Source organism: Patiria miniata, unplaced genomic scaffold (assembly GCF_015706575.1).
Source record: "Patiria miniata isolate m_02_andy unplaced genomic scaffold, ASM1570657v1 HiC_scaffold_25, whole genome shotgun sequence".
Lineage (NCBI taxonomy): Eukaryota > Metazoa > Echinodermata > Asteroidea > Valvatida > Asterinidae > Patiria > Patiria miniata.
Genome location: NW_024037064.1, coordinates 8708429 through 8721382, shown reverse-complemented (window position 1 = coordinate 8721382; position 12954 = coordinate 8708429). Strand labels below are relative to the sequence as shown.

Below are 12954 nucleotides of genomic sequence, written 5' to 3'. Positions count from 1 at the left end.
GTTTTATTATTGTTTCTTTTCGAAAGACAGTTTTCGACATATGACTTTACTTATTATTTTATTATTATACCCTCTAGTTTAACATTGTAAGGGAATCAATAGGGAAAAAAACGCATAAAACAAAATTTACACTGATCTAGAAAAAGATATCCCTCTCTAAGGCCAAAAAAAAAATAAGTCGGTCTCTGGTCAGCACGCGCGTCGATTTTAATCATGCGCGTCAATCTTTTTTTTCTCCCAAAATGTTCCGCGGTAGCTCCAACATCGCCCTCTATTGCCGCACCTCCTGTATTTTTTTTTACCAAAGAGCACTGAGGAATGGGAAATTGCACCAAGGCAAATGATCGAGAGCACCAAGGCAAATTATGGAGGACACCAATGTACATGAGGACACCAAAAAAGCAAAATAGTACCCCACCTTGTCTGTACAACCAAGCTTGAAAAAAAAAAAAAAAGCCCCCCCCCAAAAAAAAAAGCCGCGTCCCCGCGTCAATTCCGGAACTTTGGTCTGACCAGAGACCAAATATTTATTTTTTTTTGGCCTAATAATGAATGCTCCCACAGTGGAGCAGGTGAGCTTTCATTGGTCTTCTCTCTGGGAATGGAATGGACATAATTCATGCTGGGCGCGTAAATGAATATCCGTTCCCTCGCTCACAGTTCCACGCCACTAGATAATGGGCCGAATTCATAAAAACTAGTAATTGCTAATAAGCAGAGGCACCATGCAAAAGCAAAAGTTCATCAAGCAGAAGCTGAAGCAAAAGCTATTGCTTAAAAACGTATAAATAACCTTTTGCTTTGACTAATTGCTTTTTCTCAAGCTAGCCCAGCAATTGCTTGTAGGTTCTATAAAGTGCTATTCATGTGCGATGAGGCATGCGTAAATGTGAAGCTTTTTTCATAGAAGCAGGTTTGCTTTTCCCACACAATTTCCAAAATTGGTGTATAGAGTGATGATCAAACTAAATGTGATCAACAAGTGAGTGCAGTTTTGGTCAAAATCATCCAAAAACACCCTGTGCTATAAGCAGGCATGCAACTGGGAAGTCACAAAAAAGAGGAAATTCACATCTTTCCAAGACTTTGTACAGTGTTTTTCTGTTTTCAATGGCACACATGGGAAATGAATAAAGAGGAAATCAGCTGATCCGAGGAAAAGTTGCATGCCTGTATAAGACAAATTTCAACCACCAAGTAGCAAGGAAAATAAATAGAGGGCACTTCATGCCCAAGCAACAATGGCTGCAAACACCAGGGAAAACATGGATGACAAACAAGTACTGAAAAAGGTTGCCAACATGAATGCAGTACAGGTCAAGAAGAAAATGAACGCAAATGAAACAGGTAAACTGGCCAGATGACGCTTGCCAAGCGAGACATTGCTTGCCTCATCATGGTTTGGTTTCTCTGTGAAACAAGTTATCCTGTGCCATGAAATGGAGAGGACAGAGTGTCGTGATGTGCTGTGATATAAAGTTAATAACAAAGTCAAGCTGATTGCGCTATTTCAAATGTTATACCGGTAAAAACGATTTTACACCTTCCATCCAACCCTCTTTTGACTCCATACAAGGGCGGATCCAGAACACAATTTTGGGGGGGGGGGGCCAAAAAAAAATTTGGTCCCCCAAAAAAGTGGGTCCAAAAAAATACGACATGGGGTTCAGGGCCCGCTTAAGGGCCCCGAAAAAAATTTTGGATTTTAGATGCTCTGTGGTGCGATCTGAGGCAATTTCTGACCACTTTAACCAATGTTTTTTTGAGGAAAAGACTGTGGTGTACTCATTGCCTGCCTTTATTGCGATGTCACATAAAAACAAAAAAATTGATTTCATTTTTGGGGGGCCATGGCCCCCTTTGGCCCCCCCCCCCTGGATCCGCCCTTGACTCCATATAGGTTTAACATGGAGTGTCATGGCCTATAGCGGTTACCGTGAGGTAGTATAGTCCATCATTTGAAATTTGTGCATTTTGTTCTTTTGAAGCAGCAAAAGTGCTGAAAATCTAAAGAAGGGTGCCGAACAATTAACCTGATGAAATTTCAGCTCAGCTTTAGCTGTATATTTCAAGAAAAACATTCTAGGATCTCGATTTCAATTCGAAAGTTGCTGAATCCCGTTTTGAATTGGGCCTGAAATCAGCACCCCAGACGCGTTCTTACTGAGCTGACTGCATCTAAGGGATGTCAAGCACTGATCTGACAATTATAGCAACCACGTGCACGTCATGTCAACGCTACACACGATTCGTCGAATAAAAAATAAAGCACTACTAACAGAAATTCCTAATAGTGCTCTTAAGAAGTACCATTGGAAAGGCCATCTTTCGTTGATTTTTCCAAAATGACAGCTTGCCAGAAAGAATATTTTCACAGGGAGTTTAGTCCCCTTACTATCTTTCAACCAAGTATGTTTTTCAACAATAATTACACCAGTTACTTTTTGGATAGCTACAAATGATGGACTCTGGCTTTAAGAGCACCGGACTCTGGTGTTTCAGAGACAACAGTGGCGTGGGTTTGAGGCCGCCGGGTGGACACCTGTGCCCTTAAGCAAGGCACTTAACCATTATTGCTTAATCCTTCGGAAAAACAGTGCGCAGATATACCATTTATGAGGCGATCTGGCAAAACAGAATTCGACACAGGCAAGGTGGAAAAGAATTTAAAAAATAGAAAAAAAAAACCGAATTGGGTGATTTGTTTTTCTTTTTGAATTGGCCGGATATTTTAAGGAAATATATAAATTGGGGAATAAAAGTATTAAGAAAAAGTAATTGGCATCTTTCATTTCACAACTACAAAACTCAAAACATTTCAACAAAATCTAAAGTATTTGATAAATGGAATATTTGTTTGAAGTGCAACACAGTATCGAATGGAGAATTGTATTCTCTTTCCCAACACCCGCCAACCCTCATTTTGACCTCTGTCAAGTTATGTTACAATTGTGAGGAAAATGTTTCAATTAAGGACTACCTGTTTGTCACAGGACACACATCCACGATGCCACGACTGCGTGAGAGTTCTGTTGGTTCCATCTCATAACAAATGGCAAGCTCCCCTTGCTAAAATGATAAAGCAAAATACAATCACGGCGTCAGTGCAACAAGGTCGTAACTCCATTCTGCAACAAAGTCGCATCTCGCGTGAATATGCTCCGTGCAACAAGGTCGTATCTTGTTGGTCCATTGACTTTGCGTGTACATCCGGGTTATTTTAAGCGAGATACGACCTTTTGACATTCTAAACCTCGCGTTTTGCATCATTCATGCCATTTTAGGAGATACGACCTTGTTGCACTGACGCGACGAAAAAAAGGCAGCTGAGCAAGTTCCTCAGGCACTACCCTGCTAAAACCAGCAGAGTCCAACCACTGCGCCTTATTTTCAGTTGTCTGCTAAGTCCAACGGAGTCCAACATGGCCAGTTGTAGCCACGGGGGGCGTGGGGGGGGGGGCACCAGCCCCCCCCCCATGAAACCTTGTCACCCCCCAGTCGCCCCCCCCCCCCCCACTGAGATTTTGAGTTTCTAAAAAAATTATTATTGATCTACATAACGCCCCCCCCCCCTCCCCCATGAAATGTTACAGCTCCCCAGCGGCCCCCCCACTGAAAAAATTCCTTGCTACGCCACTGAACATGGCTAATATAATGCGGTTCAGTTTCCTGCTGAATCCAACATTTTGCATCAAGAATGTACACTAGGGGGTTTACTGCTCAATCCAACAGGCTCCATTGGGAATATGCAATAGTTGGATCCTGTTGGATTCAGCAGGGTAGGGGTTAATTACATTTGGTCTGGTCAGTGAAATTCTCCCCTGAAATTAAAGGGAATGTACATTATTGGCTTTTGCTGTAATTTTCAGAAATGAACTATTTGAGGGGTTAGTATAATAGATCAAATATTGTTACACTTACATGCTTGAAGTTTTGTGTTTGAAAATACTTGAAAAACCAATAAAAACAAAAATTGTTGAAGTAGTCTGGTTCCCTGACTCCACTAAAGATAAAATGGATCAATTTATAGATGTCGGAAAATTGTAAGGTAAGGGAACCAGCCTAGCTGGCCTGCACCCGTTCATGAACATGTGTAACCAATAGCAAACAAAATTTGGACTAAAAAAAGGATAAATTTGGAGCAGTAGTTGAAAAATAGTTAGGTTTTTCCAATGGTGGTCGGCCGACCACCGTTGGAAAAGTATACAAAAATACAATTTTCTTGAAAATGACTTCACACCAGGTGCCAAAATTTTACAAAATGCTTTAGACTGTCATTTATCAACATCCTAATAAGGAATTTCGTAAAAACTTGGTAGTTTTATTTTTCGATGTTTGCAAATGTTGTTTATTCCCTTTAAAACAGGTGGTATAAACTCTAGGTTCACTGGGTTTTATGGGATACCTCTGGGTTCAAACTCAAGCTACTGCTCATTATTAAAAAGGCAAAAACGATCATTTGCTTTTCATCAGTTCATGCATTTTGTTTGTTTTCAATAACAAACACCACCCAAAATTTAAAGAACAATGTTCACAACCTACGGTAGCCTGTTGAAGTTTCAGCTCAGTGAATAGTACAATTTTCCAGAAAACACTGAAAACCATTAACAACTTTTTGATCGAGAAACAAATTTTTTTCTATAACATGTAACTCTCCTGCTGCATAAATAGGCATTAACAAACATCAATTTTCTCCCTTGCCACACCTTATACACAGGCTAGACACCATCAGATTATATTTCAAGTGGTATAGGCACAGCTGGCATATCAATCGCCTACAGTCAAAGCACAGCTGTTTCAAGTAACATTAACAGTCAGGGCCAGTCAATCCTATTTTCATGTAGGCCGGGAGCTCTGAACTGTTAACAACAGTCACTTGATTTGTTTTGATTGAAACAACAACTTTGCACAGAATGTATGCTAGTAAATACATAGGAGGGTTAATTTTCCAAAAATCAGTCAATTGACTGGTCATTAGAAATCACATGCAGTTTTTAAATTTCTTCAAAATGACAGCAAGCCAGATGGAAAAACAAAAACAAAATGTATTCATACCTTTCGCTTGAAGTAGTCCACCACTTGGGTAATGTCAAAGTTGTGATCTTGAAAAAGCATGTCCCCGGCAACCTGAAGAACAAATACCAACATTTTATTCTTAGTTTTAACAATTACATAAAATCTTCCTGGCTTCTCATCCATCCAAAGAAAGGTTGCAACAGATTGTTTGCAATTTCAGATGATATTGCTATGGGCTCCGTGCGCCGACAAAAGAGGGCGCCCTTTTACCTAGCAACGACGTCCTGTGGGCGGGACATTTCAGTTGACGCGCACTGTGCCTTTTGTGTGACACACGTACACCAGGGGATTTGTACTATGTACACACAGTGGTACGGCCGCGCGTGGCGGCAAAATTGCAGTCAGGCAAGATGGCGTCAGTCGGTCGCCTCCAACTGTACTTTCTTTGCCGGTGAGGGGGTACTCATGATAGCCGCATTCCTGCTGCACAGCCGCATTCATTCATAGACAATGGCTGAACGCCTGTGCGTCAGGCGCGGTTCTAGAACCAATATTTGGGGGGGGGGGGGGGCTAGCACGGTGGATCCAGAATTTTTTTCAGGGAGGCGTGCTGAAATTTTTTCCAGACACTTAGGCCTCCGAAAATCAATAGGTGGGGGGAGACCGTTCGCATGTACATCACAATCCTTCTTTTTGCTAATGCAATTTTTTTTGTACGGAATTTATTTTGGGGGGCTAGACAAAATTTGGGGGGGGGGGGGGCTACAGCCCCCTCCTAGCCCCCCCCCCCCCCCCCCCCCCCCCCCCCCCCCCCCCCCCCGTAGAACCGCGCCTGCTGTGCGTACACATTCCACTCACAGTGCAACTGTCCATGGGCCAATTCAAGGCACTGCTAAGCACAAAAATTTGCTTAGCACAAAAAAGTCTGGCTTGTAAAAGCAGGTTACCAGCCACAAACTCCATGTGATGTATAATGCTCGTGACTAGTGTTCAGCTGTTTTTTGCTTAGCAAAAAAACCAAAATAGAGATTTGGCTGGTAGCAGCTTTTATAAGCCAGACTTTTTGTGCTAAGCAAATTTGTGTGCTTAGCAGCGCCGTGAAATTGGGTTCATGGCAGAGCAATACCGGCGTTAGGGGGTTAATTGTTTTTAATTGTCATTGATGCCCCCCCCCAAAAAAAAAAATAAAAAATTGAAATTTGACACCTACCACCATCACACTGTCATTGATTTTCTTGTTCCTGAGCACCAGATCAAAATCGCCCACAGAACCCAGTCTGAAAGAATCAAATCAGAAGAGGTGATCAATGGTTAATGTGTTCGACTCGTGTTCCGTGATACACGGGTTCGAATCCTGACGGGGAACATTGTCCTTGTGCTCTTCAGCAAGGTACTTTACCATTATTGCTTGGTCCTTCGGATGGGACGTAAAGCCGTAGTTCCCATGTGGTGTGAAATGCACGTTAAAGAACCAGTAACAATATCGCTAATTGCCCCGGTGTTTCTGGCAGTGGCTACAATATGCCTTGCAGCACCTTGTATACCCTTTATAAAGGTGCTACGTATAATGGGTCCCATATTTCTCTTAAAATTCATTTCCCTTTCTTTAAAAATATGACTGTGAGTTGGTTGGGAACTTCCAGTGAAATCAGATAACCGTTATTCAGTTAAAAAAAAAAAAATAGGATAACCAGATTTTGAAATGTCTGATTTCGCCCACCACTAGTATTGGCATTGGGTAGCTGGGTCACCAAAATAATTGACTAATACCGTAGGTTGTTAAGAAATGTACCTGTTTTCGTAAGTGGTGGAGCCATCATTGACAATGTTATCGACTGGGAAGTCATTCGCTGTTGCCCAGCGCTCATAGTACTTGTACCTAGTTTGCAATGCATGAAATAAAACAACCATCATTCCCAGAAACTAAACCCTGTATGTAATATACACATATATACTGGGGATGAGGTCACTTGTCTTGTAGGCATCTATCCACCCAAGGGGCTGTGACAGCACTAGTGGAAGGGGGGGGGGGCATAGACACCCACTAGTAACTCTCTGGGCATTTTTGCTAGGATGCAACCTCATCCTGGAATATCCTCCAAAACCGACATATTCCACATCACAAGAGTCAACGATATGTCCAAAAAGTAAAACAGACAAAGAATTTTAACTCCCTATGAACCCTAACTCCCTAGCATGATTTACTGGGAACCACACCTAGTACGGCATATTCCAACATTAGAGAGGTTTCGCATGCAAACGGATACGTTTAATGGGGGGGGGGGGGGGGGGGGGGGGGGGGGGGGGGGGGGGGGGGGGGGGGCATTTGCCCCCCCAGATTTTCCCAAGTGCCCCTTTTGTGGCCATAAATGTGCCCCCCTCGAGCATAAAAGTGCCCCCTTGAGATAAAAGAAAAATTCCTTTAAAGTAGCTTACTATTTCTTCGGACTACCCATTTCCCAATAATGGTAAAGATAGTTTTGATATAAACGAGGTATATGAAAACCAAGCCCCAAAACCCATACATTGAATACGCCCTGAAAATGGGCACATAATGCATAGTTAGCATATAATCATCGGTTTTGAAGAGCGCCCCCTATGTTGGCAGATGGAACTACGCAGGCCCCCCCCCCCCCCCCCCCCCCCCCCCCCGTTGAAAAACATGTGTCGACCTTTCAGCACGGATGTGCAAAAAAAAAAAAATGTTGAGCAAGTGCCCCTTTTGGGTGATGCCCCCCCCCCCAGTTTCAAACCCGTTCCGCCGCTTCTGTTTCATGTATTTCTTACCATTACAACCATTTATCATTTGAACTTATTGGTACGATATAACAAAACAATTGTTGACTGCTGTGATGTGGGATATGCACTTTTTAACCCCTTGGGACTCATACTAGCAGCCCTTTCGTGTTACAACAACATATCCCACATAAGATCAGTCAACAATTGTTACATATACCACAGTTAATTGTGTCATAGATCCTTTGCACACAGCAGCCTTCCTGGATGTGCTTTTTGTTATTTAAATTCAGTAACAATTGAAATGTACAAGAGGTCTCTTCATGTAACCTTGTGGATCAAAAGCAATGCACCACCAAGATGGCGGCCATGCAAAGGGTCTATACGGCAGTCTCAGAAAGTCTCAAAGAGAATGAGGTATGCTGCACCAAAATTCTTGGCTAAGGCTTCCTATGGACTACCAAAGTGTGACGTCATTTAGGGGGCCGTATCATAAGTCCGACGCCTCATAGGTCCGACGCCTCACAAGTCCGAAATTTCGGACTTAAGAGGTGTTGGACTTATGAGGCATAAAATTTATTTATTCCGCCTCATAGGTCCGATGCCTCATAAGTCCAACGCCTCATAAGTCCGACAACGGAAAAACGAGGCGTTTAATTTGTCGGACTTATGAGGCGTCGGAGCTATGAGGCGTCGGATCTATGAAGCGTCGGACTCATGAGGCGTCGGACCTATAAGGCGTCGGACTTATGGGCCTTTATTTGGTTAGTGGATGCGATTTTGTCGGACTTATGAGGCGTCGGACCTATGAGGCGTCGGACTTATGAGCGGACCCCTCATTTAGAACCAGAAAGTATAGTGCAAACGAATGGAGTACGCATGTGTGTTGGTTCACGGGCTAAATCACCCGCTAATGTCTTTTAACACACGTTTTGTGCGCATGACGTATTCACTTTGGTACTCCAATGATGTTTGTGTTATGGTATCCGCCACGAAAAAGTAATTTGGGCACAGTCTTACTTACTTGTCAGCATTGGTGACAAGGTAAACGTCACTGAACACCTGTCGCCTGTTGATAATGAAAAGGAAAGAAAAGCCGTTGAAATGTAATGCAATATCATGTTTTATTCATCAAAGATAAAATTATTATACTCAGTGATGATACTTGTTGACATTAGCATCAATTGTGGTCTACTCAGTGACTGGATACAAGTCTACGATTACAGTGATAGTTATGATTAGGACAAAAAAATACTTCTGCTTGCCATTACATTGCATTCGAAAATAGGGCAGGCAGGGAATTTGTTGGTTTTTTTTGCAAATTCTTTTTTGTGTACGATCATATAGAGGTGTCTGCATGTAGCCAAGGGTAAAAAGTAGTAATTGATATTTTTGGGTGTTTGTTTTCCGCATTTCCCCCCAAAAGAATTGGGTACGGGCTGTCAGAATAGGGTAGCTAGGGAAACCGGAAGCAGACGTTTTGGGTTTTTTTTGGCCTTATTCGACTAAAAATAGATAGTACGAAAATTTCTAGAAAGCACTTGGCATTACAGTATAAGGCAATCCTTTGTTATGCAGATAAGATGCAAAGCAATAGTAGGCTCTCCTCTAATCAGGTTTGAATGCATGTGGAAGGGGTTGAGATGGGGTTGGGGTACTAGTGGGTGGATCGGGGGGTGGGGAGGTAATAAGCAGCTCCAGGTTGGGATCGAGATAGGTGTTGGTGGGTGTAGGGGGTTGGAGGGGTACATAGATAGAGGGAGTTGTGGTTGGGGGTAGAGGTAGAGGGGTTTGAGGTTGGCGGTTCGGGGGTAGGTTTGGAAGGTGTATTCTGTATTCACCACTGGAATAAAGGCTTATTTTCGGGGGGGGGGGATACATCACACACCAGATACAGTTTTTAACATTCTAACAATTTCCCACAACTTGCACTTCCCACCAGTTTTGGTTCTTTCGTTTGTCTACTCACGTGTTGATGGCCTCCCACCAGAAATCCAGAATTCTTTTCCCACCTACGCCCGGAAGTAAGGACTTGGGCACGCCTTCCAAGTTGGAGTAACACCCTGAGGCATCGTTCTGTAAGACATTAAAAATAAAACAAACAGGTATAAGCCACTACATGTAGGTGCATGCATTTATGATAAAGTTAACAGAAAGTGACTGCTTTCAAGCTCCACGCTGGCTTTTTTTTTTTAATTATTATTTTTTTTAAATAGGCTTATCTTTTACATTTTGTCAATTTTGTTTTTTCAATATTACATTTTTAAAAGCACTTTTTGAAAACATGGCAGACTGGGTACCAGTGCCCCAAACGTGTCTTTAACCCTAACCCTGCTGAATCCAACAGGATCCAAATATTTCAAATACCCGATGGAGCCTGTTGGATTGAGCAGTAAACACCTTGTGTACATGAATTCCTGATGCAAAATGTTGGATTCAGCAGGCAACCGAACCGCATTATAATGCCATGTTGGACTCCGTTGGATTCAGCAAACAAATGAAAATAAGGCACAGTGGATTGAGCAGGAAACTCCGGTTGGACTTTGTTGGACTGAGAAAGTCCTGAGGAACTACTAGGGGTTAGGTTTAAAATACAATGTATCTTCAATTTGATCAGGCTGCTCATACTGCCCAAAAATTAGCTGGGTGGCTACAATTACTTCACATATTAGTGCCTTAACCCTTACTCTCTGAGGGTAGTTTACTGCATGTCAGTTGGTTATGCCAATGCCCTCCAGCTGCAGTTATTTGGCAGATAACAAGCCTTAACAGTGAAGGCTCCAATTGGCAGGAGTTGGAGGCCCTGGAGGGTGCCTGATACTGACCAGCTGGGGGCACTCACTTTGTTATCAGAGGACTCTCATTGTTCTCTGTGGCATGTATTGGAGTGCCTGTCCAGTTACCCTTGAAATGACATGGCAGATATTGGAGGGCCATGCAAAAAACATAGGAGATTTTCTTGAGGCACAATTGGCATGCATTGGAGGGTCAAGTAGGGTAAGGGTTAATTGTGATGCACCTCGATAAAATTAAAGCGTCATCCAGAAAAATATCTCAAATATTGAACAAGGCGCAGATCCAGGGGGAGGGGGTCCAAGAAAAACCCAGCTCTGTCAAAAATTTGTGTTTTTTTTTTCATAGAAATTCATGCAAAATACTGCTCCCCCCCCCCCCCCCCCAGCTGCTCTGACACCCCCAAAAATATACTGGTATGAATATAATTATGCCTGTGCACAAAATTAGGACAGAGCCTGCTGTTATTTGTACACTATTGTGTAATATAGTGTTAATAAACGTCAGATTTAGCGCACCCACTGAACGTTATGGTACGAGGTGGTAATGCCAAGTTGGTAAGGTGCCGAGTTAGTGGGTGTCGGGTATAATTGGCAAGATGCCGAGTTGGGGTGGCTACTGAGTTGGCAAGGTGCCGAATGCACTAGGCTACCATGCATGCAGAATACGTTTTGTTGTCATGTTTGTAGAACATTTGAATGTCAGACAACTCAACCGTTCAGACAACTCGACTCGGGACAGCTCGACCATTGATCTCCTATGTTCGCCCATCCCATTTGACAATGAATGGGATAGAGCCATAATTTCCCTAAACTAAAAAAGCCAATCCCATCCAGCAACCCCAGCAACCCCGATCCGACCGAGCCAAGCAGGCTACCCCCGACCCAAGCGCAAGAAGGCCACCCCAAAACCGTACCCCTCCAACTGCGGCTGGACACGACAACAATTCCATCCCAATGGCAAAACAAAAAACTTGGCATCTCCCAATCCCCGTCCTAGTAATAATATTCCCTACTCCCTCGAAAAATGGCGAGTCGACTTGTCTCAACGGGTGACTTGTCTCAATGGACGACTTGTCTTAATGCACATACACTGTACAGTCAAGTTGTCTGGACAGTCGAGTTGTCTGAACGGTTGAGTTGTCTGAACGGTTGAGTTGTCTGAACGGTCGAGTTGTCTGAACAATCGAGTTGTCTGAACGGTTGAGTTGTCTGAACGGTCGAGTTGTCTGATGAACGGTCGAGTTGTCTGAACGGTTCAGTTGTCTGAACGGTCGAGTTGTCTGAACAGTCGAGTTGTCTGAACAATCGAGTTATCTGAACGGTTGAGTTGTCTGAACGGTCGAGTTGTCTGAACGGTCGAGTTGTCTGATGAACGGTCGAGTTGTCTGAACGGTTCAGTTGTCTGAACGGTCCAGTTGTCTGAACGGTCGAGTTGTCTGAACAGTCGAGTTGTCTGAACGGTTGAATTGTCTGAACAGTCGAGTTGTCTCAACTGTCAACTTGTCTGAATGGTCGACTTAATTGTCTGAACGGTCCAGTTGTCTGAACGGTTGAGTTGTCTCAACAGTGAAGTTGTCTCAACAGTCGAGTTTTCTCAACAGTCGAGTTGTCTAAACAGTTACAGTCGAAGTCGCGTTGTCTTAATTAATGTTGAGTTGTCTCAATGGTTGAGTTGTCTTAACGATCGAGTTGTCTCAACAGTCGAGCTGTCCGGAGTCAAGTTGTCTCAACGGTCGAGTTGTCTCAACAGTCGAGCTGTCCCGAGTTGAGTTGTCTCAACGGTCGAGTTGTCTAATATTCAAAAATTTAATTAGTTGTTTACTCTTGTAGTCTTATCCTGCACAAACCTTGATTTCATCTTCCAAAACGCGTCCATGTCCAGCTACCAAAATGACACAAATCATCTTTCCGCAAGTTCCTTCTCCTTCATCAGTCCATTAAAATGATTTTAAACTAGATGTTACGAGATATACACACAGACACACAGTCATGACAGTCAGGAATATTCACAGTCAGTCAGTAGACCTGTTTGGTAATCCCGGAAGTATATCTCGTGCGTATTTACACGTATTTTGGTTCACTGCAAATTTATCCGTCGCAACATAGAGCAAGGAACAGAAAACCGGCCTCAACGCCACGACAACCACTGATAACGTTTTGGTGCAGCATGGAGGGGTGTAGTTTGTGAGGGACCTTTTGGTATGGCATGTCAGTGTTGAATTGTCCAAACTCCAAACTCAATCAGCACGTAAACTTCACGGAGTTGTTTGTATTTGGAGGTCACTAGTCCCACCACGCCTGTCGAACTGTATGTATGTACATGTACATGTGTATACATGTACATGTATTGTCAGTGCCCAGGGTAGCTACCGCACTGTATACAATTTGTATACAGCGCCGTGCGGCC

The 12954-nt window shown here is 43.2% G+C and overlaps 1 protein-coding gene across 1 annotated transcript in view; it reads right to left on the bottom strand.

Moving 5' to 3' along the window:
* LOC119732956 overlaps positions 1-12946 on the bottom strand; it is a 31416-nt gene extending 18470 nt beyond the window's left edge. The window contains exons 1-7 of the mRNA XM_038206539.1: positions 12395-12946; positions 9722-9828; positions 8777-8821; positions 6809-6895; positions 6227-6293; positions 5056-5127; positions 2981-3069 (exon numbers count right to left, since the gene is read on the bottom strand). Coding sequence (XP_038062467.1) covers positions 2981-3069; positions 5056-5127; positions 6227-6293; positions 6809-6895; positions 8777-8821; positions 9722-9828; positions 12395-12451 — 524 coding nt within the window. The 5' untranslated portion in view covers positions 12452-12946. The remainder of the gene's footprint in view (positions 1-2980; positions 3070-5055; positions 5128-6226; positions 6294-6808; positions 6896-8776; positions 8822-9721; positions 9829-12394) is intronic.
* Positions 12947-12954: the final 8 nt, after the last annotated feature.